Source organism: Xylaria bambusicola (assembly GCF_022495145.1).
Source record: "Xylaria bambusicola strain CBS 139988 unplaced genomic scaffold F5B22scaffold_44, whole genome shotgun sequence".
Lineage (NCBI taxonomy): Eukaryota > Fungi > Ascomycota > Sordariomycetes > Xylariales > Xylariaceae > Xylaria > Xylaria bambusicola.
Genome location: NW_025953597.1, coordinates 63,564 through 88,528, shown reverse-complemented (window position 1 = coordinate 88,528; position 24,965 = coordinate 63,564). Strand labels below are relative to the sequence as shown.

Genomic DNA, 24,965 nt, shown 5'->3' with positions numbered 1-24,965 from the left:
TTCTGCCAATATCCAAATATGCTAAAACGCCGGACTCCTCGCTACACAGACCCAAGCCAATGCTTCTAGCCAAACTTTTTCCACACCGAAAAAAGAAAAATGACGGTATATACACATATGATTACCCCGTCCTATCAATCAATTCCCTCTTAATCCCAATCTCTACCCCAAAGCTCACAATCTCCCTATTTTCGCACATCAATATCACCTCAGGAAGTGCAAGACCAACCAGCAGAACCCGAAAAACACCACCACACCACCCCAGAATATCCACTTATCCTGCTTCGCCCGTCTCTCGATCATGCGGATCGTGTCCCCGCTGACGCCAAGCGTATTCGCAACGCTGTACAGCCGGCGCTGCGTGTTCTTCAGCATGTCCCGCTGGGCCCCGAGGTCGCCCAGCACGGCCTGGCCGCGGGCAATGTACTCGTCGAGCGCGGTGTTGGTGCTGGCGAAGAAGTTCTGCTCGCGCATGGCGTGGGCTTCGCGCGTGTAATCACCGCTGCCCATACTCATCTGGCCACCGCCCGCGACGACGCCGCTGCCATACCGGTTCGTGGGGACTGTGGTGGGCGAGGAGGATGCGCCGCCGTTGGATGTGGACGCATACGGGTTCTCGGGCGTCGAGGTGGTGAAGGGCCGGCGGCCGAGGAGTTCGGAGCGGCTTGCGTCATGGACGGCGCTTTCGCGCTGGAGCTTCAGGGCGTCCATCTCCTCGCGGAATTGAGTGAGTTCGCTGCGGAAGTTGCGCAGTCGTTCGTGGGCCTTCTCTTGCTTGGCGGGGTTGAGCTCTTGTTTTGCCAGCGCCGAGTACTCGTCCAGAGTGCGTGAGAAGGCGGTCAGCGAGGCGGATAGCGCGCCGAGGGCGGCGGGTGTGGGTGCGCCATCGGGGGAGGAGGAGAGGTTAGCTAGGTCGCGCTTGATTGACGTCGACTGCTTCAACGCAGAGTTGAATTGGGTGTTCTGGGAGAGAAGCAAGGGGTTAGCCGACAGCTCTCACAGTCCGAGTCCAAGCTATAGGGGGCCAAGAATGGTAAGTAGTAGTGGTCTTACCATGATGTCTAGCTATGGTGGTGACTGGTTCGAGTAAATGAGAAAAGGCCGAGAGGAGTCGAGGAATAGTTGTATTGGTCAAGCCCTGATCTCGCAACCTGACGAGGCGCATACAATCCAGAACCCTGGAGGCAGGTAACTCGTAACTCGAGGCACCTTGCTTGCCTAGGAGTCCCTGTTGTACGGTGAATAATGCTTGTAGTTTAGTTGAGAATGATAATGTTATCGTGAAATGGAATCCGGAATCCCCTGGGCGTATGGTAGAGAGGAATGAATGGTGAACGGAATAGTTTAAGGCATCCAAGAAGTATGTATGTAGCCTGAATACTGGACACGGAGTTCTCAAAAATGTATGTACAGTGCTTGTCACTGTACTGTAGATACCTAACTTCGGTGCCTTATGAGATGCAGCTAGGTGTCCTGTGCCCACTTGGGTAGCGTGCCATGTTAATGAATTGGCACTGTGGCCAACCCTTTCCACACAACATCGTCCAACATATTGTTTTGAGCTGCAGGAGAATTCATAGGTTAAATTGTACACTTTCTTCATTGACTGTTCGAATGCCATATCTAGATGGCATTGCCTCTATATCGGCTGACAAAGGGTCTGGTCATGATGTCATCTATAAACATACACGATAGTATGATATGTAGGTATGTCCATCTACACAAAAGCCCTAGATTTGCAGGCATTACCTATGAAAAAAAGTTAGGGGAACTAGAAAGAAGTACTAAAGCGAAGGCAGCAAGATGGTAGGATGGAGAGATAAAAGCTATCTCGCCACACGGTGCCTGGCAAGGCCTGCATGCTGATTTTCTACTTATATCTGATGGCATCTTGTTTCTATAGCCGAACCGGCTCCGAGACCACCACTCTGATTTGAAGCTAGATCTACCTACGCACGCCGATAGTTACCCACTAGATGCCCGAACGATGGCTGTTATTAGCATTGCATGGATATCTCCAATAGCAGTTGCCCATATGATCATTCTAGCAGCCTCGTTCGGAGTCCTATCATATACCCATTGGCCGTGTCCGAGCCGGTCATGTAGTTATTCCATCATCGATCACTTATATGTAGGTATATATACACACACATAAATAAGATGCCCCCCCCAATCTTTTCCTTTAGTATATGATATCCCTAGGCCAATTCACTCAGTTTCCAGACGACTAACAACCGCAAGACACCTCATGATATAACATGTCTGGTCCATCGCCAGATGCCACCTCGGAACAAAATGGCCGAGGCCACCACAACAACGCAGAAAAGGTCAAGGCGAGGACATCTGATGTGAAATCCACAGAAGGTGCCGCAGACGAAGAGCCGCCCACCGAAATGCCTGTTCCTTCAGGGAAGAAATACAGTGTCTTCACTACCTTCGAGAAAAGGGCCATTGTCCTTGGCGCCGCTGCCGGGGCTTTCTTCTCCCCGTTGTCTGCCCAGATCTACTTCCCGGCTCTCGAGACCCTTTCACGCGACCTACATATCTCCATCACCGAGGTCAATTTGACCGTGACTACCTACATGGTAAGTTTTAGATAGCTCAGCCTAAGTCTCTAATCCAGTACCTGACTCACCTGAGTAGATCGTTCAAGCTATCGCGCCTATGTTCGTGGGCTCGTTAGCCGACTCGGCCGGACGGCGTCCGGCCTATATCTTGTGCTTCATCATATATATAGCTGCCTGTATTGGGTGTGCTTTAGCTCCCAACTATGCTGCTCTGCTAGTTCTCCGAGCTTTGCAGGCCGCCGGCTCAAGTGCCACCGTCTCCTTATGCCAGGCTGTCGTGTCTGACGTAGTGACATCGGCTGAACGTGGTTCTTACGTGGGCTTCACCTCTGTCCCTATAATATTCGCACCCTCAGTCGGCCCCGTCATAGGCGGCGTCATATCCCAATACCTAGGCTGGCGCTGGATCTTTTGGTTCTTGACAATACTCGCCGGCTTTGTCCTCGTCCTGTTTCTGCTCTTCATGCCAGAGACTTGTCGACTCATCGTGGACGATGGGTCAGTCCGTCCTCATACGTTCTACCGCACCTTTTGGCAGCTGATCAAAGATGCTAACCGCAAGAAGAAAGCCATCCCGGGTACATCTGCCACAGAGAAAGATTCAAAAGGACAGAGCAGCCGTATCCAGCGACCAAACCTTGCGCGGACCTTGTTCATACTATTCGAGAAGGAAATGTTTTTGTTATTGATGTACAGCAGCTTGATATACGCCGGTTTTTACGCCGTCTCTACGGCCATCCCGGCCCAGTTCGCCAGCCTTTACGGCTTCAGTGGTCTCAAGATCGGACTCATATATATACCTCTGGGCGTGGGCTCTATCGTGGCGGTTTTCGTCATGGGAAAATTAGCAAACTGGAACTATAGGCGAATCTGCAAGAAACTCAACATTCCATACGACAAGAGCCGTCAGCAAAACATGGCGGGCTTTCCTATTGAACAAGCTCGCCTACAGATCAGTCTTCCGTTTCTGGCCTTATTCACGTTGGTCCTAATCGGGTTTGGCTGGGCAGTCCAGTACAAGGCACATTTGGCTGTTGAGATCGTTTTACTATTCTTACAGGGCGTTACGCTCGTTGCTTTTTCGAACCTCCTTAGCACGCTCATCGTAGATATCAATCCTGGTGCTGCTGGTGCCGCCACGGCGGCTAACAATCTTACTCGGTGTCTGGTTGGAGCGGGTGCCTCGGCCTTTATCAACCCACTCATGACTGCCGTTGGGCCGGGATGGGCTTTCACTATTATTGGCCTCTCCTACGTGGTCTTCTTTCCCGCGTTGTGGCTTGTGCTGAAAAACGGAGTTAAGTGGCGCGAGGATAAGGCCCGGAAGGCAGAGTTGAAGAAGCAGCAGAAACAACAAGGAGAACATAGCGCTGACCATGTTCCGAACTCTGGGCAAGAGCATGAGAAAGATGGAGATCAGAGTGGCTGAAAGTCCTAACATCTTGAAAAGGTACACTTAAGTAAGACCAGACGGCCAGTCTCCATCTAAGCTGCCTATCCCCAGCGAACCTGCTGATATTCTAAGTATAGAATTCTAGAGCTCGTGTACATAGTAGATATATAATAGATAGGTAGTCAGACAGCAAGCCCTGGCACATATACGACTGGCATTCTATATGTCGCAAGCCACAAGTTTACAAAGAGTTAGTTAGAAAACAAGTTTTACCATAGACTTTTTCCCATCTCTAGTTACTAGAATCTTTTAACATGTACACTATAAGTATTATCTAGGAATGGTTCGTTTTACCCACTGAAAGGAGTAGACTAACGATAGAAGTAACATACCATCTCAACGCAGTGGTAAGCACTACACGTAAGCGTGAGTCCACACTCTGGGCGGCTCGAGAAGCCACATGAAATAGTACTGATACTAAGTAGAGTATGGTTCAATTGCTGAAATCAAGCCTAGACTCCACCCCGAAATACGCTGTACAGAGAGATTCTATTTACCTAGTATGCTGGTCAGGAATACGGCTTCAATACCGCGGCAGGTAATTAACGGGAATCAGGGTCCTGCGTAGCTCATAGTCACGATAGCAGACAACGACGCTAGGCAGGTCAGCTCTTTTACATGCACTTGAAGTTCTTTCGTTGTGGAGGTGGGGGCCAAAGTAGGATCTACTAAACCCAAGCTAAATAGATGGATAGAGCCTCCATTTCGGGAAATGCCGCCGTCTTTCGCTAAACTCTCTCTGTTCCAAAGAAGCTGGAAGGTAGGGGAAACCCCTGGTTTCATCAGCCCTAACACTCCGTCCATCTCGGGAAGAAAGCGGTGTCGATTGATACCACTCTCTCATCCCACCTAGGAAGTATTCCTCGGATGTCTACACACCGGCCTGGCTGCATTGTGTGGCCCTGTGGTCACAGACCATACCTATTTCAAAGCGCTTACGGTCGACGCCCTTCAAAACCGGGCATACGAGGTAAAGACTGGGTAGGATGAGCTTATGTGTTCTAGAGAATGTAGGGCCTGTGGACTCGAGGCCTCTTAAGACATCTATCTTTGATACTATCATCATCTGTTGTAATATTGAATAATGTACTACCCATCACCACATTGGTGCGCTTGGTATGGGACGGGACGGGGTTAATGGACCTAAGGAAACCAATCTTGCCTTTCATGTGCCTCTGTCCGTCTCAGAGTACCATTTTTTATACAGTACCTAAATATAGTATCCATTTATCATTGTCAAGGGTACACATATATGACTAACCTTAGTATAGCAAGGGCGCTCCAGCCGCACGACCAGTGATTGTTAATACTTATGGAATTATCACGCAAAGACCTACATCCAGCCTTTTTTTCGCTGCATATACTTGTCATACCTAGTCATTAAGTGCATATCTTTGCCGCTGCCGACGGCAACCTACTGTCTAAGTGTCTGCTAAGTGGTATAATGGCTGCCAGGTCGTGAATCCTTCGGGCTACTCATAACCTGAGGGGCTGACGGCCTTAGTCCTGATACACTACTCCACGTGGTTGTGACAGGGCGCCTAGGTAGGTACCATCTTACGGTCTGGGTATAGGTATATGAGGTAGGGACGCTGCTCTTCTGGGAGGTGCCAGTAGTTGATTTAAAAAGGCCGGGGAGAATCGCCTGAATATTAGTCGCACGTGTATATGTGTTATTACACACCTTCATATCAGAGTTCCTCTCGTTGATGCTTGTGAGACTACAATACGTTCACTTTCGCAATGAAGCTGCTTACAGCCGGTCTGGCTTGTCTGTCCGGTCTTCTCTGCGTGGTACAGGCCTCGCCGACGCACCAATTTGACCACTTCTTCCCAGGATGGAATAATCTCGTCCAGAACATCCTGCGGGAGAACTGCTCCGAGCCTTACGCCGAATACTTGGCGGATAATCTCAATCTCACGCTTGGATTCCAGTCCCTCGTTAACCCGGTGATCGATTGTATCTTGGAAGAATTCCCAGAGTTTCGCAAAGCAGAATGTAAGTATGATTACCGGATTACCAGATACGCCCAATCTGTCACGTATCAACTGCTCAACTTACCTGTTCTTGCTTGGGGAAAGCTCCATTTTAACATGTTTTATTAGTGGCTACTGGCGCCCTTGTCCTAGGCTTGATTCCTACTATATTGCAATCTATTGGTAGCTCGACGGTGGAAACGGCCCTCGTCGGGCTGCGACGCCCAGTGTTAGGTTTCCTCATTTCTGCCGGTAGCCCAGCAGTATCGATGATGAAGACGAATGACTTCGCGCGCGCAGTGACGGAATTTGTTGAAGGCGGCGAGCCGACAGAGCTCGGCATCGAGAGCCTGCGCTGGAGCGCGGGACGCGCGACATGGGCAGTTCTCATCGCAATACTCGAATATGTTATTGTGGGAGGTGCCGTGGCGAATGTCTTGCACCTCGCCTGGGAGCTGGGCTACCACGCCGTCGCCATTTTCGCGCCTAATACCATCTTCGGCGTGCCGTTGTGGACGCTGGGCGCTGCGCTCATCCACGTCGCTGGTTGTGCGGCCTTGTGGGTGCGCATCCGGATCCGGACTGTCGATGCCAGGAGTGGACCGGGATATACTGTGAGCACGAAACCCCTGAATACATGGGTACCGGCACAGTTTCTCCCGGCCGTGTTCCAGCCCCCTATCGTGTTCGAGTTGCGACGAGATAGAAGCAGTTCTTTCTGGTTCTACTCATTGACTTGGGCCATCAGCATCGGCATCTTGGCTCAAGTTGCTTTTGGCACCCTTGTTCTATCAGGGTTGCTATTCTTCAGCTTGGCTGACTGTTTGATCATCGTCGGGCGATACACAGTCAGTGCTGTCGCCTGTCGAGCGGTGGTAAGGCTAGAGTTAGCAGGGATGACGGCGGCGCTGGCCAAGCCTACGAGTAATGAAGCAGCGGTGCCGCTTACAGACTGGAAAGTACAGCCGCAGGATATTTCAGATTGAAATATTATTCTTGTTTGTTATTAATCATAGATGAAACTGTTTGAAATTGGATGCAATAGGTGATAGCGAAAAGTGCCTGTATTAAGTTAAATCTGATCCATGAGATAGATCAACAAGGGCTGAGCTGAGATACATAATGCCTCAGCGTTCAAGCAATATCATACTTTCAATATCAGGCGAGACTGTGATCCGGCTAACAGAATGTTCGTTCTGGATTAGGTATTTATCTGTCTTATATCTGCTAAGCCGGTCATTGTTTAACTTGAGTCAGCGATTTGGCGTCATCCCCGCAAAGTGCCATATTATTTCCCCGGATTTTATGTGGCTTAGGTAAGTAGCAACGGTACACAACAAGGTGGATCTGCCGAAGAGCCTCGGCTGAATGTTCAAGACAGGGTTCTCTACACGCCGAATCCCTCTCTCTCTCTCTCTTCCAACAAACTTTCCAATTCTTGTTCTCAGGAGGCGAAACCTGTCACTCGTAATCTGATTTCATTCATTTTGCATTTCGCAAAACCATCCGGTGTGTCCGACATAGCATTCTTTGACTCCGCGACCTCTCACCGTAATCATTTGCATCTTTGTACGGAGACGGACGAAATGGCGGCTGAGCGTGTTACTTCTCTCCTGAAGCATCTATCGCCGAACAGCTCGTTGGCGGCGATGTAAGTGAGCCACTGCACTATCCAGACCATGACACCCACGACAACTTTTCCCGGGAATATCTCGCTGACATCTTACACGACATCAGAACCTCCAAGAGTCCCGACGATGTAGTCATTACCCTAGCCCTCCGGACACCACTCTGCAAGGGCCGCAAGGGCGGGTTCAAGGACACAAGCCTCGAGTATATCATGTACGCTATCTTGTTAGCTACACGTGAACGCATGGGCTTCTCGCCAGAGCTCGTCGACGACATCTGTATGGGAAATGTGTGTCAACCTGATTTGTTTACTCTCGCCCAAACCCCGTGAGAATGCCAATGCTAATCAGTCCATTTGCCTGACAGGTTTCCGACGGCAAAGCAGCCTACAAGGCCCGCGCCGCAGCCCTCGCCGCGGGCTTCCCCAACACCACGAGCGCAAGCTCCGTGAACCGATTCTGCTCCTCCGGCCTCAAGGCCACGGCCGATATCGCACACGCCATCGCCGCAGGCTCGATCGAGGTTGGTATTGCCGCTGGCGCTGAATCGATGTCAATCGGCGGCGATGCACTTGATGCGCCATTCGACGAGGAGGTGCTCAAACATAGCCAAGAAGCTCGAGACTGCATGGAGGCCATGGGGTGGACAAGCGAGAACGTCGCGCGTGATTTCGGGCTGACCCGTGAGGTTATAGACGAGTACGCTGCTGAGAGTTTCCGCCGTGCTGAGGAGGCACAAAAGGCTGGTTGGTTCGATGACGAGATCGCGCCCGTCACCACCAAGGTCAAGGGTCCTGATGGTGAGCTGAAGACAGTCACTCTGACCAAGGACGAGGGCATCCGGCCAGGTACAACGGCGGCAGGGCTGGGCAAGATCCGCGCCGCTTTTCCTCATTGGGGACCTATTACAACCGGTGGAAACGCCAGCCAGGTCACCGATGGCGCTTCAGCCGTTGTGCTCATGAAGCGTTCCAAGGCGATTCAGCTGGGTCTGCCTGTTATGGCCAAATATGTTGGCACAACTGTCGCGGGCCTGCCGCCGCGCATCATGGGCATTGGACCCACGGTGGCTATCCCGAAGCTGCTAAAGCAACACAATTTGTCGTTGGATGACTGCGATATTATCGAAGTTAACGAGGCGTTTGCCACAATGGCCGTCTACACCAGGGACTTCCTGAAACTGGACCGGAACAAGATGAACCCGCGTGGTGGTGCCATTGCCCTGGGCCACCCGCTGGGAACCACGGGCGCGCGACAGATCGTTACTGGTCTTAGCGAGTGTCGCCGGACGAAGAAAAAGATTCTGTTGACGAGCATGTGCATTGGCACGGGCATGGGTATGGCTGGTTTGTTCGTCAACGAGCAAGTATAAAATGTACATAGTTGCACTAGCGACAGCGCGAAAGAAGTTACACGTGCGTATTTGTGGAACGATATATAGCGGTAAAGCGATCAGAAGTTATTTTGACTATTACAATTTTTTCCCCTTGATTCATTCACTCTCTTTCCAGCTGCTATCATATATCCGAGGTATCGTGCACATGTTAGCCTCAGATCAGACAGACCGCATAAAATTAGCTCTCAGATTATACTATATTTCTATCTATCAGGTAGATAGCTTTCCCAAACGCCTGGTATCTTTGCACTATGTATATGCAAAACTCTATATCTGGTTCGGAGACATGCCAACTGGGTCTCATAACGCCCTATACCGAATTCCAAACATTCCCGTATAAGATGAACCATAAACCATGAGTATCCTATCAGCAATAGTAAGCTCTCGAATCGTGACTTGGAGAGCTATCATCTCCATTCTCCCATTATTTCTTTCATTACTTGTCCACCTTCTGAATGCTTTAGCTACACGCACGTCTAGAAGAGTGCAAAGCTACCAATGAGTGCCACTGTCATAGCCAACAGCACACCAGTCTGTGTCCGTCCAGCCCGACCAGACTGGGGATCTACGCCGGTGGCTTGGCCGCCCAGGTACCAGGAGCCGATATCCGTCAGCTCGCCATCGTTGTTGAGCATGACGGCGTTGGGGCCGACGTTGCTAACATCTGAACGGAATGAGCCAAATAAGCTGTAACGCGCAACGCTATCTATACGGTCGAAGTACTCGGCAGAGGTGAGATAGAATTTCTGAGTCGTCTCGAGGTCCTGGTTGTCGAAGTTGTACTCGGTGATCCACTGCGTCTTGTTCGGGAACCTGCGAGAGAGATGTCAGCTGGGTTCACGAGAATCCATAGAGTATGCCATGTAGGCGGTGACGAAGGTGAGGAACTTACGCAGCAGCATATTCACCAAGATGACTTGCCAGGCCCTCGAAGTTTCCGTACCAGTGGATTGTCACAAAGTCGTAGGAGCAGTTCTTCTTGTTATCATCGGTGCTGATGAGTTGCGAACAGTTGCCCAAGAATTCCTGCAGCCAGGGAATCCCGCCTGTGCCGCCCGTGCAAGCCGGTAACCCGGCCTTGATTCCCTTCTCTTGCAACGGTATGATATTGTCGACCCAGACTTGGGCAGCCTTCCAGGGGTATATATCGCTTCCTCCGTATTGGCTCGGCCCGTCGGGTTCGTTGAATGTCAGCACGTGGCTGATGTTGCGCCCATCTTCGATCAGTCCGTTGACGGTATCCAGAAACGACGTGTCGTCGAGAGAGCCCCATAGCATTGGCACGAATTCGAAGTCACTCTGCGGTTGGTCGGCGTATACAGGAGACGGGTCCGGGTGGTAGTTGTAGTACCATGTCAAATCAGAGCCGTCTCGGACCCAGATCGAGTTATCCTCTGGGCTATCCTTGTTGGGCACGAAGACGAGACCGCGCTTATCTGATGGTGATGGCGATGGTGACGGTGACTGCGCGCGCACAACCGACAAGGCGGCGGCTACTACCGCAAAGGAGGAACGCATAGCAAAGTTGGCGCGAAAACGAATGAATGAGTATCTGACGAAGTAAAAGAGCGTCGAGGGCTGTCCTTCTAAACGATCGAACTCGCGAGCGGAATTATTCTCGCAGCCGCCTTCGACGGATAGGCTCAGCTTTGGGGCAGACACCCTAGAGTTGAGTACACTATGGATGTATGATGGGTGTTGTGAGATTATGAAATTATTGTATTAATCTACCATACCAAAGATAACCAAAAAAACACGAACAGACAATTGACCAAAGAAGGACCTAAAAGCATTTCAAAAAGCAGAGAAGCCTGAATCCCTAATAAGCATGACAACCGGGAGCGACGGAGGCAAGCGAGTCGTTTCACTGCAGCTGAAGCGCCTAGCCAGCCCACCGTTCCCAGACTGCTATCGAAATGGAGCTGAAAAAAAATATGCATGGACAACTCGTCTAGAACCAGCGTTGCAATTGTAGCATATCAGTATGATAGCACTGGACGATGACGGCTTGGCTCTGGCTCAGCTCGAAACCAATACGAGTTCGGCTAGGTAAGCACTATCCAATATACAGATTCACCCCTGTCTATTGCCTTGGTAGACTGACGGGAACACTGCCGAGACCGTTCTGGGTCTGGATTGGAGATGCTGATCAATTGGTGAAAAGCCAGCGAGTGCCTCTAGAGTGCTCTGGGATGGTGACGGTGCAATAGGTACCATCCATCCTACCGTTCACTAACCTAGGGCGCTCCGCCTTTATCTGCGCCAAGTCTAAAAGCTCCGGAACTCTAGGTGGGTGAGGCATAAAAAAGCGCTCACTATTGAAGAACGTGAAAAGGTGTTAACCTCCGTGTGGGCAGCATGAGTCGCAAGTGTACGAATTGAGGCTTGTTTTTTTTCATTCTCGACGTCAGTTATCCCCTCAATATGTTTCCAAGGCCGTCAGTACCTGACTAGGTGGACCAATTATAGTAAGGTAAGATAGATGGCAATCTAGATCATCAAGGGTTCGGTTCCCGACCCTCGTGGTGACGCTCGATAAGCTGAAAAACATCCCTGCTTCCATAACCCATGATCATTGAGCTGCCCATCATGGGAATAGGTATGCTTATAATCACCGGTATATATACCTATAATATATTCCTTATATTTATACTTACGTACGAACGACGCACTCTCCTGCATTAAAAAGTATACTGTCACGTAGGCAGCTATATCAAATAAATAGAGCTTGGTGTCAATGGCTATACCAGATGTCGTCGCATAGACGATTGTTCAGGTTCCTTTGACGGGATCTTTAATACCTATAATATTGTGTATTGATTTTTATCCTAGACATACAACGTAGGAAAGTATGCCACTTTCCTCAAAGCCGCCGGCCACGATGCCCATGTAGCTAGCTAGTACGAGGTCAAAGTGAATCGTGCGAGTCAGTCTTTTTCATACTAAAGGTAGGCAGGCTATCCACTGATGATCGGATTCCTGTAGCGCCTAGGTTTCCCGTCTAACCCCGAAAACTCATCCCGCCATGTTGCTACCAGTCGTCTACGTGTCGCCTTTGCCCAACCGAACGATTTATGCTCTACCTCGTCGGTTATAGAGCCATGTCGCACCGCAGTTGTAATAATATACGCATACCATCAGAGCCCTCGAGTAGCACTACATATAGAGTATAGATAGCGCGCTCGTAATAGTCAATTGACTCATCATCTCACGTTTTAGCTCTCGGTGAGATTATAGATCTTCTGGATACTTTGAAGCATCTCTTTGTGATCGATCTTGAGGTCTTTGAGCAAGCCGTCTTGAAAGCCAAACACCCAGCCGTGCACGACGGGGTACTGGTTCTTGGCATAGGATTGCTGAACAGCGGCCGTCTTGATGACGTTTCGGCATTGCTCCCGGACACTCAGCTCGACGAGCCGGTTGTAGCGCTCGGCTTCGTCCTCAATGGCGTCCAGCTCCTTCTCGTGAAGGCGGTAGACGTCGCGGATGTTCCGGAGCCAGGGGTTCAGCAGACCCAGATCCTTGGGCGTCATGGCGGCCTTGACACCGCCGCAGCCGTAGTGTCCGCACACGACGATGTGCTTGACGTGGAGGTGGCACACGGCGTACTCGATGACGCTCATAACGTTGAGGTCCGTGTTGACGACCAGGTTGGCGATGTTGCGGTGGACGAAGACATCGCCGGCGCCGAGGCCGGAGATCTGCTCGGCGGGGATGCGAGAGTCACTGCATCCGATCCAGAGATACTCGGGGCTCTGGCCGGCACTCAGCTTGGCGAAGAACTCGGGGTCTTTCTTCTTGCACTCCTCGGCCCAGGCGCGGTTGTGATCAAACACGCGGTCGTGAGTATGCTGAAGGTAGTTGGCAATATCGGAAGGCGCCATATTGCGAGTGATGTCGTTGCTGTTGAACCAGGTGTGGCCGGTCTTATTATTGCTGTTGCTACCACTGTTCCCGGCGCCGCCGCTGCTACACAATCGAGACTGAATTGATGCTGAGACTGTCGAGGTTGGAATGAGGGTTCGTTTGGCACATGCGGAGAGCAGAGAACGGTAGCCCACCGTCGGTCTGAGCATCTGGCCTATCATGGGCTTGTTGTACAATGGCGAGGGAATTTCTGCGGTTAGTGGAGGTATTTTATTCACTGCCACTGGGCTACCTATCATTCCTTTTGGTGAAGCTTACCTCCCACGTCCAACCAGAATCTACTTTGACTTACCTACCTACCACCAGACTACCACCAAAGCTCCGACCAGCCGACCAGCCTACCGGTGTCGATTATTTGCGCCACCACAATGGCAGAGTAAAGAAGCCTTTGCTAGCTGCTTGGGGGATGGACGGATGGGGATCTCCTCGGACTACCCGTCGATCTACCGCCTACTACCTAAGCAGGTTAGGGGGGCTTCGGGGGCTTGGATAGGGCACTATAGGCGCCATACTAGGGCTCTGACTAGACGTGGTAACATGCTAACAGTCTGCTAACAAATCTGCTAACAGCCCCGAGTGAGTGGTCGGTACTTACCAAGATTCATGTAGCGCAGCTGATAAGGACAAATGCAGTATGTACCTACATGCATAGTGTCCATGAGGAAACAAAAAAGAAAATATAGGGCGTAGGGCGAGACTCTGGGCGGAAGAAAAGAAAAGATAGGAAAAGTATCAATATAGGTAGTTGAGGTTGGCTTAGATAAGAGGCATCTAGGTTTCACTCTGTTCCTGACATGTGATGAGTGACCCGTCATCAATAGAAAGCAACACGCCCTCTTGACATAATATAATGATATCTGGCTGACAGGGTATTTAAGTAAAGCACTTCCTACATAGTATATACCTTTGCGTGGCACGTGGCTCTTGTAAGGATATACCGATACTCGCTTTGCAGGGGTAAAGCCACTCTAGCCAGATCTCCGAGTTACATATATACCTACCTACTATGTAGGTCATCATCTCATCCTTGTTCTACGTATTGTAGGATGGTAGGTCATTCGCCTGTTGACTTCTCTTATATTATAAACACCGGTGCTCCCCGTCTAGAGTCGCAGTTCAAGCCTTTCTCACCAGCTTTTAGTCCGATGCTTCAAGCGTCTATTTACTACATGCCACATTCTGGCACCTATGTGTCTATCGCCATCACAAAGTTGATCTTGGAGGCTGGAGGTTAAGTATGTTAGCAATGTTCCTAATCCTCGAGACCGAGTATATCGCATTGAAGAAGACTTCGCATTGTTGGGCCTGTCGCAGTATTGTGATGTCCAATGAAGCTGTGAGGTATCTAGACACTGCCTACCTCTTCCAATACGATATTGTCACGCATACCTAGTCCGCAGCAACGGCATGTCCCGCTAAAACACACCTCGGACAAGAATTTATATATCAGTTTCTAGGGATGCATTGCGCTTTGACGTCTTTGCCGGCTGAATCATGGCTGATATTCTGTGCATGCGACGATCCGCGATGTAACCTCGAGACCATGGATGGGAACGATTTACCAATCGTCTTGCTGTGATCGATAGATAGCCAACATCCGGTACAATGTGTGAGTTTCTTTCTTCTCAATTAGGGCTCTAACCAGTGTTGAGCATAATCATCAACAATGCATACATTTTGTCATGAATTTCGGAAACATTTAGGAGCTGCCTACAGATCTGCCTCTTAGGTGCGTCGTGTAAGTTTTGGTGGTTACCGTTTAACTAACTCCAACGCTCGGCATGGGGTTCTTTACAACACACCGACAACAGGGGGCGGGCTGTCCCGTTTCTCGAGATTAACCGGTGCTGGGTGGCGGTATCATGATAGCGCCTCGAAACTAGGATGGTGTTGCAGTTGTCGATCATGAGGTAGATAAGATGAATGAACCCCAAGAGTTCGGATCTGTATAAGCCTATCTACATCTCATCCGGACAGAATCCTTTCGCCGATGTTGAATTTTACTACAAGATAGCCAGGTATCGTTGCCCAGTACCAATATACACCAAACTATCTTCGTCAATGTCATGAATACAACGGGGCTCCCACACGATTCTCGTGGGAACGTGGTCATTATCGCTGGAGTCGTGACGAATAGCTTGGCAGCACTCGCAGTTTGCGCTCGAATATATACACGCCATGTGATAAAACGATCGCTTGGTGTGGACGACTGGATGGCTGTGTTATCCTTGGTATGTCGTTAACCTGACTGAAGGAATCGGATTCCCTGGTCAATGAAGTAGAATTTGTTCTGAACCGGTTGGCTTCCTTAGCTACTCACGATAGGGATGAACGTCTCCCAAAGCATCAGCGCGACAAGGTATCTCGGTCGTCATACATATGACCTAGATCCGCTCGTGGACATTCCTCGCTTCCTTCAGGTGATTAGTAGTCTTTCAATTTTCCTTTCTCTTCATTTCCCTGTCTCGTTGTCCGTTAACATTAACACCCGCGACGTGAAGCTATTCTGGATCAATGAGCTATTATACAACGCTGCCATGCTCTTCATCAAAATGACTTTCCTGACACAATATTATCGTGTCTTCCGCCATGTCAACACACTAAAGACTACATACCTGGCGGCAATTATTATCATCGGCGGGTGGTGTACGGCTCAATTCCTCTCTGTCATTTTTATATGTGTTCCTGTACAAGGACTCTGGGATAAGAGCGTGAAGGCAAAGTGTCAGAATCAGCTGATTGGGGTTTATCTTAACGCCGTGGGCACTTTGGTCACTGACATAGCCATCCTCGTTCTGCCAATCCCGGCGATCTGGGGGCTGAATCTGCCCAAGACACAGAAGTGGGCGCTGATAGGTATATTCAGTATTGGGATTTTCACGTCGGCGATATCCATTGTTCGTCTGACAACACTTAATAGCCCTAATGATGACCTGACGTACAACGCGGTAACGTCGTCGTGCTGGTCGGTGGCTGAATTATCTTCAGGCATTATCGCCGCAGCATTAGCCACCACTCGACCCCTTGTCAGTAGCTTCGTGCCTTCTTTCGCCTCAAAGTTGAATAGCGCTCTGAAACATTCTCGTCACTATGGTGATGGGACACCAACAAAAGGCTCTGGGAGATGCGTGCGCATCGTCACAGCTCTTGGAAGATTTTCGAGGGGCACAACGAGAAGCATGGTATCGATATGTGATACAGATCTCTTTGGCCACTCCGGGTTCACTCAGCAAGAGAGCCAAGCACAAGGAGAAGCTCCCGGGGTAGCAAGGGGGCAGAGCTTGGATACTCTGAACACTTGGACTCGCAAAAGCGAATCCTTCAATGTTGCACGAGGAGATGGCGATCCTACTTCGGGCCCTATTGAGCGTTCAGGGTCACAGAGGAGCTCGAGGTATTGCTATTACGAATCATCTAGCAGAGATTCGGAGGCGGACCTGGGTTTATGGCCTTCGACACAGACAAAGGTGACGGGGGGACTACCGCCGTTGCCCCAACTTCATACAGAAGAAATCGAGACAGCAAAGCCTCAGGCTTTGACGATCCGAGTGGACCGTGACTGGGAAGTTCAGGAGACCTTTGTCTAGACTGGACTTAACCACAATCTCATAGTATCGATCTGTCGGTACATTGTGTATAGAACTGGGAAATACATCGTTACGCCGGGAGTGAGTGGACTGCAATCTTCTTTTGCATGGCAAGCTGATTAAGATTCCAATAGCCACAGTGACGGTAACCTATTGTTCAACATCCGCGCTACAATATTACCAACAAAATGAAACCAAGAAGTTACTCCCCTTTGTCTGCTTCGAGCATGGGTGACAAAGTGATGGAGTATCAGAATAACATGGCTTACTTTGAGAATCTCTCACGTCGCCGTAGCCTATGTTCTTCGTGGGGCCAATGTTTCCCCTGAGAGACCAGCACTCAATACTTCATCGAAGGCAAGGGAGGGTCACGGGCCTGAATTACAATGGTGCATATCAAGCCAGCAAGGCACATAGTATTTCGGTGCGTGTTGCTTAAGACCCGCCACGAAGGGAGGCACAGATTTTCTGCTTCTCTCTGTGTTGTCAGACAGCATTAGATAGCGCGGTTTGCCTCCTTGTCGCCCTTCCGTCATTATGTCAATTCAATAGCTGACAACTCGTTCCTATCAAACCCGCTTGACAGTCGTGCTCAGGCATGGCTGCCGTAACTCTATGTGGCAACATATTGTTCAACCGGTTCAAGTATGCCACCGAAATTCAGAGTACAGGCAGTGATACGATATGTCATTTCACGCCCTTGACATTACACCAGATGCGGTACAAGAGGACTTGGCAGTAGACATGGAACATCAGTCACAAGCCAACGACATAACCTCGAATCAATGCTCGAAGTCTAATCAGCATCCAACATGAATCAGGACGAGTCGTTGACTCCCTACATAAGACCAGTACATCCTAGCCAAGGACTTGCCTTGCATAGAAACCTACTCTTGTGCTGCCTATAGGCTTTCCTATGCGGCGGCCCATTGCTCGTTAATCGGCGCCATCTATGAGCCACAATGTTGTTACCCATATATGGCTGATTATACCCAGGTGCTTCATCACTAGGTAGGTATCTATAACCCGAGCCTCTATCTATTCAACATGGGTTAAGAACATAGCACCAATGGTGGAAAGCAAATTCACATGGACGCACCCAGACCATCATTGACTGTGCAGGGATGAAGCTTGTGCTGTTGACAGGAACAAGCAGCATTTCGTGCATAGGTCTATGAGTAGGGACTTGAGAATATATGTATCTACGCCACTCGACTCCTGACAACATCTACCAGCTTAGCCATAGCTATCTAACGGGTGTATATACTCTGTACACGTGTATTTACTGGGATAGGAAGATGGGGAGGGGACAGGCTCGTTACGGATTGGATAGGACCAAATAGATTCGGAATCTGCGGATTGTATGGCGCTCATGTCGCGTTACCAACCCGCGATATCCATAAAAGAAAGAAAGAAAGGATCTGAACGGAGGAAAATGTACGTGCTACGTATATGAACACGTATTAACCACTTGGCACATGCGACATTCTCGTGTTTTCAGCTGTATCCGTCCCTTTTGCTCGCTCTCTACAGTCAAAGTATGAGCAAGGCGGCGATTGTTTCTCAAATAAACAAGCAGTGGACCGAGGTTGCTGCTGTGCGAGGCTGGATCCTAGAGGTCTAATTGGTGTAAGGAGGACATGGAAATACACGCATACGTCACTACCTGCAAGCTGCTGAACATTTGATGGATCATAATACTATACTATACAGTACAGCATTTTGTGCTCCCCGATTGTGAGACTGTTTCGTGATACTTGCTCTTCTCACTCAGTCAACTAATCAACTTTCAGGCCTCATGCCTTCTACCCTGTATCAATGCCAGGGGTGAGCCGGCCGACCTCCAAATCACATCACAAGTCGATGTACCTACTTATGAGACTTGCCTCCGCACCCCCCACCTTCGCCCGCCATGTCTGTGGCTCTTTTGGGCGTATTTGTATAAGTGAATTTATAATACGCATTGTCAGCGTTGTTGCCGCTTAAGATGCTGTGGTGTGGCAGACAAGGAGAGGCAAGTCTTGAAAAGGGGAAACTAAGCGGCGGCGGTGGTGTCGGTTCTGCATCTACACTACCTACCTAACCGACTAATAACATCTCGACACAGCAAAAAAATCTTGGGGAACCTATAGTAATGATGTTGACACACAAGGGGGTGGTCAGCGGCGACTCACATCACCCAAGGTCTTGATCGTGTCTTACTTCGTAGATGCGGGAGAGGCCCCCAAAAGAGCATTCTACCGAGGTGTGAGATCTTAGTGCGTCCATACATCACACGGGGTAACGGTAGCCTACCTGATACGTATAGTAAATAGCTCCCGCTATCGTCGGCTTCAAGCTGAAAGCGTCCGTCTAAGCATTGTGTTTCCATTCTTGGCTGCTCGCCTGGCTATGGCTGAGATGACAGCGCCATGCAGCTAGATACTGTAACCTCGATGCATACAGCTGGCTCCGATATCCTACTGCACCCTCCACGCGTCGCATTGGCGAGCTAGATAGACCAGCATGCCACGTTTTTTACTCGCTTCACGCGTCAAACACTGGACCCAACACTGTCGCTGCTGTACAGGAGACTAGGATTGTAGTCATGTGGTCCCGTGGGCTGGGTTGCTGCTGAGCCGTAGACTAGATCGCCCTTGTGCAGGATCAACCATGCATATTCGGGGTGAAGCAGATGGCCGAACTGGCCGGCCGGGCGCCGGCGTTTTTTGATTAAGTATTTGTCTAACGTCCTGTGCCGGTTTCAAACATCGACGCCACTTATCGACCAATGATAATGTTCTCCAATCAGTGCTTGATTAGAGAACGATAAAGCGAGAAAGATAATGGATGGGCTGCACGGTTAGATTCCTTCATCGATGAATTCCTCCAACTTCCCCTACCCTGTTCTGCCCTGCCCTCCCCACCCCCAACCCATTCATCCATGCACAATGTGACTCGAGTATAGTATGCGCTAGTAGGATGTAGTGCACCATTTTGAATCCCGTTGATACGAAAGCCGATGATCCGACTTGACACAGAGAGACGGTATGCCATCTGTCCACCATAGGGAGAATGGCTGATGGATTTTGGCCGCAAATGCGAAGCTTCGTTCACTTCTACTCGTTGAGGAGCTGTCAGCTCGTAGCACAGCTTCGACCTCTAGATAAGCTCATCGACGACGTTGGCTGGTGGTGCGACGACCTAATTGGGGAATCCATTGATCCCAAGGCCGTGGAGCGGGACTCCTTCGCGCCCCCGGTCGACAGGGAAGCTGTACTAAGTATGGAACCGCGCTCCCGAACGCTCGCTGTAACCGAAGAAGATAGATGATGCGCCAACCTAGACTTAAAGTACCTAAGGTTAGGCCGACTGCGGCCCGTTGCTGAGGTGAGATGGGGTAGAGGGGAAAGCCGCATATAGTGTGAGGACTATTCTAACTTAGCTCCAACATGGAGCAGACTGAGCTTCATCTCATCACCTTTATATGAGACTGTGAGGCATTTATATGATTACGCTCGTTAGATATAGATTCAGTGATACCGGGAACCTACTGCTCTATCATAATGGTGTCTTGATTTCAATGGTCGAATAGGAAGGGCGGCAGGGTATACGACGGTTGAGTATATGGATAGGATGGCATGGGATGGCACAAATTGAGACAGGATAGGACTCTGATCCTTGGTTCCCATCTAGCCAAGCCGAACGTGAAGGTGTTATTGGATGCACTCACGGTGAAACAGACATACACATTATGATACGCACACTTTGTGTACGCATATACTATTTGCATGACCTACTTGGGCAGAGCTCGGGTCAAGAGCCGTCAACGTCTCTCGCTACCCCGTTACTCCGTATCTCCCAAAATTGGCCGAGCCACAGGCAAGCACAAAGCACAAATTCAAGCAATAGCTATATCGCTAGGTGCACGGCCCTAACAAGGGATGAAAGAGCCACGTCGTGGACATTTTTAGGAGCCACGAGAAACGAAACTCCAACGCCACAACCTAGCTATATAGATCTCAGATTCGAGGGACTACTCACAAACAAACAACAGATGGGCTAGCGTGAGTTTACAGCCATGGGAGGTATACATGATACGGGCTATTACTGATGATGATGACGACGATGGGAGCGTTGCGGTGAGTCACTGTGGAGAAGAGAGTATACTACAGCCCCCTGGATCCTGTACGATCATAACCTTGCACCAACGGGTGAATCCCTCGCATAAGTTTGTTGATCACTGTTGGCTTTCTTCGCGAATGCCGAGGTCTAGCGGTCACGATCTAATTAGGTATTCAGCCTGGCCATCGTAGGGCTGGCTGTTCCGGACCCATCTGATACAAGACGCATGTTTTCCGACTCCTTACATTCTACGCCGTAGAGTAGCATAGCACGTCATCTTCATGATTGGATACCGACGGAACGGAACCCGTGAGACAGCTGGACCGATAAGACTCCAGCTTCTGGCGGATGCCCGCCGTTCTCTCAACGACGACATGTAAGACAGGCTGGCGAGAGTGTATTTCTCGTTGTCTCGGGTTGTTTGTACACTTACATGATCAGCCGATATGAGCACGGGCCGCAAGATGCTTCAGCAAGGTCTCATCGAATCCTGTTCTTTTGTTTATTCGCTGTTTCTTTTATGATTGCATCGCAGACCTGTAAGTGGTAGAATGTTTCGTTTCGGACACATACCCTCACACACCTTTACGAAGAGAGCCCCTTGAAAACTCGCAAGACACAGAGAGAGAGAGGGTGTGCGTATATGTGCGTGTCTGCGCGTGTACTCCGTAGTGTAAGTAAATATTCCCGTATATGGCAGGGCGGGTAGGTCAAACGACAGGGGTCGGGGTAAGTGGAGGTACGATGTACAGTACTGCGCCCTACTTGATTTTCTGCTCGTGGAAACTTATCACCTGCCCAGCGTCACACTATCCAGCCTAGGCGTTGTCATGCCCGGGCTTATCCATATCCATCCTGTTCATGCTGTCCACACGTGTAGCTCAGCCCTAAGAAAGCATACCAGGCAGCCAGCATGACCCCAAAGACGGCCAAGTTCTACACTGCATTCTTGGGTAGAGGTGACTAACATACCTTGTCGCCCACCTACCTAGCCCTAGTTAGGCATGGGTGGGCTATGAGGGGCTCATGATCATGTATTTCTTGGTAGATGTTGGTTGTTGGCTCCCGTGCTGTCGAGATGTGGCCTAGCCGTGCGGATGGGATGGGTTCAAATAGGAACGCTGCTGCCTTTGCTATGGAGTCGTTGGGTTCCCGAGGGAGGGTCTTGAGGACCAGATATAAGGCAGGACTGTGGACGCCTCCTCGCGAGTATTTCCAGTCTATTCTACTTCCCAACAGTCTGCCCACTTGCTCCTTGTAGTATCCCACATAACCATTGCCACTTGTTACTAGTCGTAATAATGGCCGTCGGTGTTCCGTCCCGGTTGAGGTCATACCTCCGCCGGAAGCTGGAGAAGTCGAGAAAATGCACGGCCCCTGACCCATCGACAAATATAAACACGACGGAGAAGAATGATTCGGCTCCGCCAACGCCTTACACAACAGTCAAACCCATACCCATCGTGCCTACGCCAAGGGCTAGATTTGATGAGCAACAAAACAGCTCCTTTTTTCAAAAGCTCCCTTTCGAGATCAGATCGATGATCTATGCCTACGTCTGGCAGGGAACTTACGATCACATGTACCATGAATCCAATGGGCGGCATTTACATTTCAAGCACGGCCACTGGGTCAGCACCCGTTGTGTCATGTATCAGGAAGATGACGAGGATACGGATATGATTCAGAAGCAGATGGATATAATACGGCACTCGGGCATTGGAGACCTACTTATGTGGCAACGAAGGCTTGCTTCGACATGGGGCCAGCGTCACTGGAGATGCGCAGAAAGGATCGAGTACGGGAGGCCAACCTCCATCGACCGTACCGATTTGGGAGCACTCATGGTTACGTGTAAAAAGATGTAAGTTCCTCCCCCTCCTCCAGGACAAGCCCCGGCCTTGGAGACTAGTATATGTTTACAGAGCTAGAAAGCTAACTTTTTGTTCTCCGTGCCAAGGCATCCAGAAGTGATACAGTCCTTCCTTGAATGCCACAAGATCATATTCAACGACCTCTTCTCAGCTCATCGGTTCCTAGCGCCGTCTGGGCGTCACTCTCCTCTTATTCGACACATCCGGAAGCTCGAGCTCACATTTAGCGTGCCCTTCCATGAGTTCACACCCTTCATGGTCATTGGCTGTCCGGACACCGACGACCACCGTGGGGATGCCGCCGAGCGCACCACCTCGCTCGCGAAGGCCAAGAGCAGCCGCCTGGGCGCTGTCTTCGCCGCCGTCGCGGAGCACCCCACATGCCTGCACAGCTTGCGGATCTCGCTCGATGTCTACGACCGCGGGCCTTGGCGGAAATTGCCCGAACGCACCCTCGCGTTAGTATTAGAGCGCATCCCCGTGCGGAGGGGGAAAAGGGGCGAGTCAAACTACACCCTCGAGCTTCCACCTGCATTACCTATTCGGACGCATTATACCGGCTTGCAGGAATTAGAGGAGGACGATGAGAATGGCGGGAAGAGAGCTACGCGAGCACCGATGTCGTTCCATGTCATGCGAAGAATGCCCTTGAGGTATTGGCAGTTCAACCCGGGCGAGGTCGAGCACTTCGTCTGGGAGACGTGCCAGGGTGAAAAGCGGGAACACTGCTATATCGCGCTGAGCAAGACCGCAAGACTCATCTCCAACCCGTACCTCGTCGACTTCACCCAAAGGTGATGAAGTGGAATGTCATTTTGGTGTGTGCTGTGCACTCGCCATCTACTGTGAGGCTGCCTACCTTGATGGTCGGCCACCTGCCGTTGACGTTACGTCTTCTATCATCACTTGCTTGCACTTTAGACGAGGGTGAGTCAACAGCCTTGTCACTGTTCCGTGCCGTTCCATTTATTGTGGATGTCTGGACAGGGGGTGCGGTGACCAGGGCATGTGCAGCGAGGTGGCATCACATGCGTTGATGAAGCTGTTCAAATGTACCCCTCCTTTCCTGTATTGAGGCTCTACATACGTGAACCAGCCCATCTAATCTAACCAGCGTCCGCTCTGGGTAGCGAGACGTACTAATTATAGGATTGGGAGGGAAATATGCGTTAATAGATGATCAGCGTGGTCGCAGGATCTTGAGGAATGACCCCACTGGTGGCTAATGAAGCTCTGAGGAATTTGATCAGATGGATATACCATGTGTAATAGGTAGACCGTAACGAATACCACAATACTTCCCAGTGATCCTAATCTCTTGGCTCTTCTACAGTATCTTGCCTTCGTTTTTCCACTTGCAGCTAGAATCTAGTTGTATTTTTTTTTTTGCAAAATAATACAAAGAACCATCCGTATTACGCCGAAACCAGCGCTCATTGACTACACTAGAATGCACCGCCCAAGTAGTTCAGTTCCCACAGCCGTATCGCAAGGGCTCGTGACAGAGCATTCCCCTTCTGCGAAACGATGAGCAACCAGACAACGCTCTCTCACCGCTCTAGACCTACTATGTGATAGGAGAAAAAGCCTGACGAGGCCGAGTTGCAATAGCGGAGACAGCCAGCAACCTAATACATCATCACGCGCTTTTCCATTCCCGCCCAGGCAGATGCCCGATCCCAGGAGCTTTAGGCGGTTGGGCAGCAGGAAAGACACCGCCATTTCTTCTTTTTTTTTTCGGCCTTGTCTTCTCCCTCCGTACGTCCGTCATTGTTGTTGTCGGCCGTTGTCATCTTAGTGTTTCCTGTTGGTACTTTGGCGATGCAGGTCGTGCGTGCGTGCCACCCACTTGGGGAAATGCAGCGTTGCAGTTGTTGGTTTTCGATGCGTCGGGCAATCGCAGTAATAGCGGTCCCCGGTAGCCCGAGAGATTCAGCCGGGGAAGTAAATGCCGTTGTGCGGCGTTGTAGGACTATCAGCTGAGTTTCCCATGTTTCGGTGAAGTCACAATCTTTGCGATCCCCCAGGATCTCACGATACGATTTCCCTAGTATTCAACTCCTTCAAGTGTTCTCGATTTGTCTCTTCAGGATTTTGCGTCCGGGCACGTCAGCGATTGATAACCACTCATAGAACGCGATTTGGTGAGTATGGGTAGGGGTGAGTCGATGTTTACCTATATCGGGGCCTAGGCTATCCTTCGCAGCATGAAACTAAAAAGGGTTGGCTACCGAAGGCTTCTGAAGGTGATTGTCCGACCTCTATGTCATTTTTCTTCACCGGAATTTTCCGAGACGAGAGATCCTGTCTATCTACTACAGAACGAGGCTATTCGTAGCCACCATTCATCCACGGCTATGGATGGTACATCTTCCGACGACAGCGAAGATTTCGTTGCAGGTGATGTCTCAAGATGGAGAAAGCCAACTTTCATCCCCCTTCTTCACATCTG

General features: G+C 50.2%; 8 protein-coding genes across 8 annotated transcripts; 5 read left to right on the top strand and 3 right to left on the bottom strand.

Moving 5' to 3' along the window:
- Positions 1-204: 204 nt before the first annotated feature.
- On the bottom strand, positions 205-1,668 carry F5B22DRAFT_649549 (V-snare-domain-containing protein; the record flags this gene model as incomplete). Its single annotated transcript, XM_047979189.1, has 2 exons — positions 205-963; positions 1,654-1,668. 2 exons carry the CDS (start codon positions 1,666-1,668, stop codon positions 205-207), a joined length of 774 nt encoding a protein of 257 aa, XP_047827814.1.
- A 173-nt stretch (positions 1,669-1,841) lies between these two features.
- F5B22DRAFT_658770 (major facilitator superfamily domain-containing protein) lies at positions 1,842-3,996 on the top strand (the record flags this gene model as incomplete). Its single annotated transcript, XM_047980149.1, has 2 exons — positions 1,842-2,585; positions 2,644-3,996. Exons 1-2 carry the CDS (start codon positions 2,259-2,261, stop codon positions 3,994-3,996), a joined length of 1,680 nt encoding a protein of 559 aa, XP_047827813.1. The 5' UTR covers positions 1,842-2,258.
- Positions 3,997-5,239: 1,243 nt separating this feature from the next.
- On the top strand, positions 5,240-7,251 carry F5B22DRAFT_618937 (uncharacterized protein). Its single transcript, XM_047975753.1, has 2 exons — positions 5,240-6,019; positions 6,127-7,251. Exons 1-2 carry the CDS (start codon positions 5,764-5,766, stop codon positions 6,981-6,983), a joined length of 1,113 nt encoding a protein of 370 aa, XP_047827812.1. The 5' UTR covers positions 5,240-5,763; the 3' UTR covers positions 6,984-7,251.
- Positions 7,252-7,283: 32 nt separating this feature from the next.
- Positions 7,284-9,258, top strand: F5B22DRAFT_377737 (Thiolase, N-terminal domain-containing protein). The gene is made up of 3 exons (XM_047971234.1): positions 7,284-7,648; positions 7,735-7,915; positions 7,993-9,258. The coding sequence occupies exons 1-3, from the start codon at positions 7,584-7,586 to the stop codon at positions 8,995-8,997; spliced, it is 1,251 nt and encodes a 416-aa protein (XP_047827811.1). The 5' UTR covers positions 7,284-7,583; the 3' UTR covers positions 8,998-9,258.
- On the bottom strand, positions 9,248-10,643 carry F5B22DRAFT_377728 (glycoside hydrolase family 128 protein). The gene is made up of 2 exons (XM_047971233.1): positions 9,914-10,643; positions 9,248-9,834 (listed from the first exon to the last, which is right to left on the bottom strand). The coding sequence occupies exons 1-2, from the start codon at positions 10,537-10,539 to the stop codon at positions 9,498-9,500; spliced, it is 963 nt and encodes a 320-aa protein (XP_047827810.1). The 5' UTR covers positions 10,540-10,643; the 3' UTR covers positions 9,248-9,497.
- Positions 10,644-12,236: 1,593 nt separating this feature from the next.
- Positions 12,237-13,109, bottom strand: F5B22DRAFT_649544 (carbonic anhydrase; the record flags this gene model as incomplete). Its single annotated transcript, XM_047979188.1, has 1 exon — positions 12,237-13,109. One exon carries the CDS (start codon positions 13,107-13,109, stop codon positions 12,237-12,239), a length of 873 nt encoding a protein of 290 aa, XP_047827809.1.
- A 1,569-nt stretch (positions 13,110-14,678) lies between these two features.
- On the top strand, positions 14,679-17,083 carry F5B22DRAFT_377160 (uncharacterized protein). Its single transcript, XM_047971229.1, has 3 exons — positions 14,679-15,179; positions 15,261-16,616; positions 16,670-17,083. Exons 1-2 carry the CDS (start codon positions 15,015-15,017, stop codon positions 16,533-16,535), a joined length of 1,440 nt encoding a protein of 479 aa, XP_047827808.1. The 5' UTR covers positions 14,679-15,014; the 3' UTR covers positions 16,536-16,616; positions 16,670-17,083.
- A 4,177-nt stretch (positions 17,084-21,260) lies between these two features.
- F5B22DRAFT_377208 (uncharacterized protein) lies at positions 21,261-23,734 on the top strand. Its single transcript, XM_047971230.1, has 3 exons — positions 21,261-22,503; positions 22,600-23,440; positions 23,644-23,734. Exons 1-2 carry the CDS (start codon positions 21,941-21,943, stop codon positions 23,309-23,311), a joined length of 1,275 nt encoding a protein of 424 aa, XP_047827807.1. The 5' UTR covers positions 21,261-21,940; the 3' UTR covers positions 23,312-23,440; positions 23,644-23,734.
- The last annotated feature ends 1,231 nt before the right edge of the window (positions 23,735-24,965 follow it).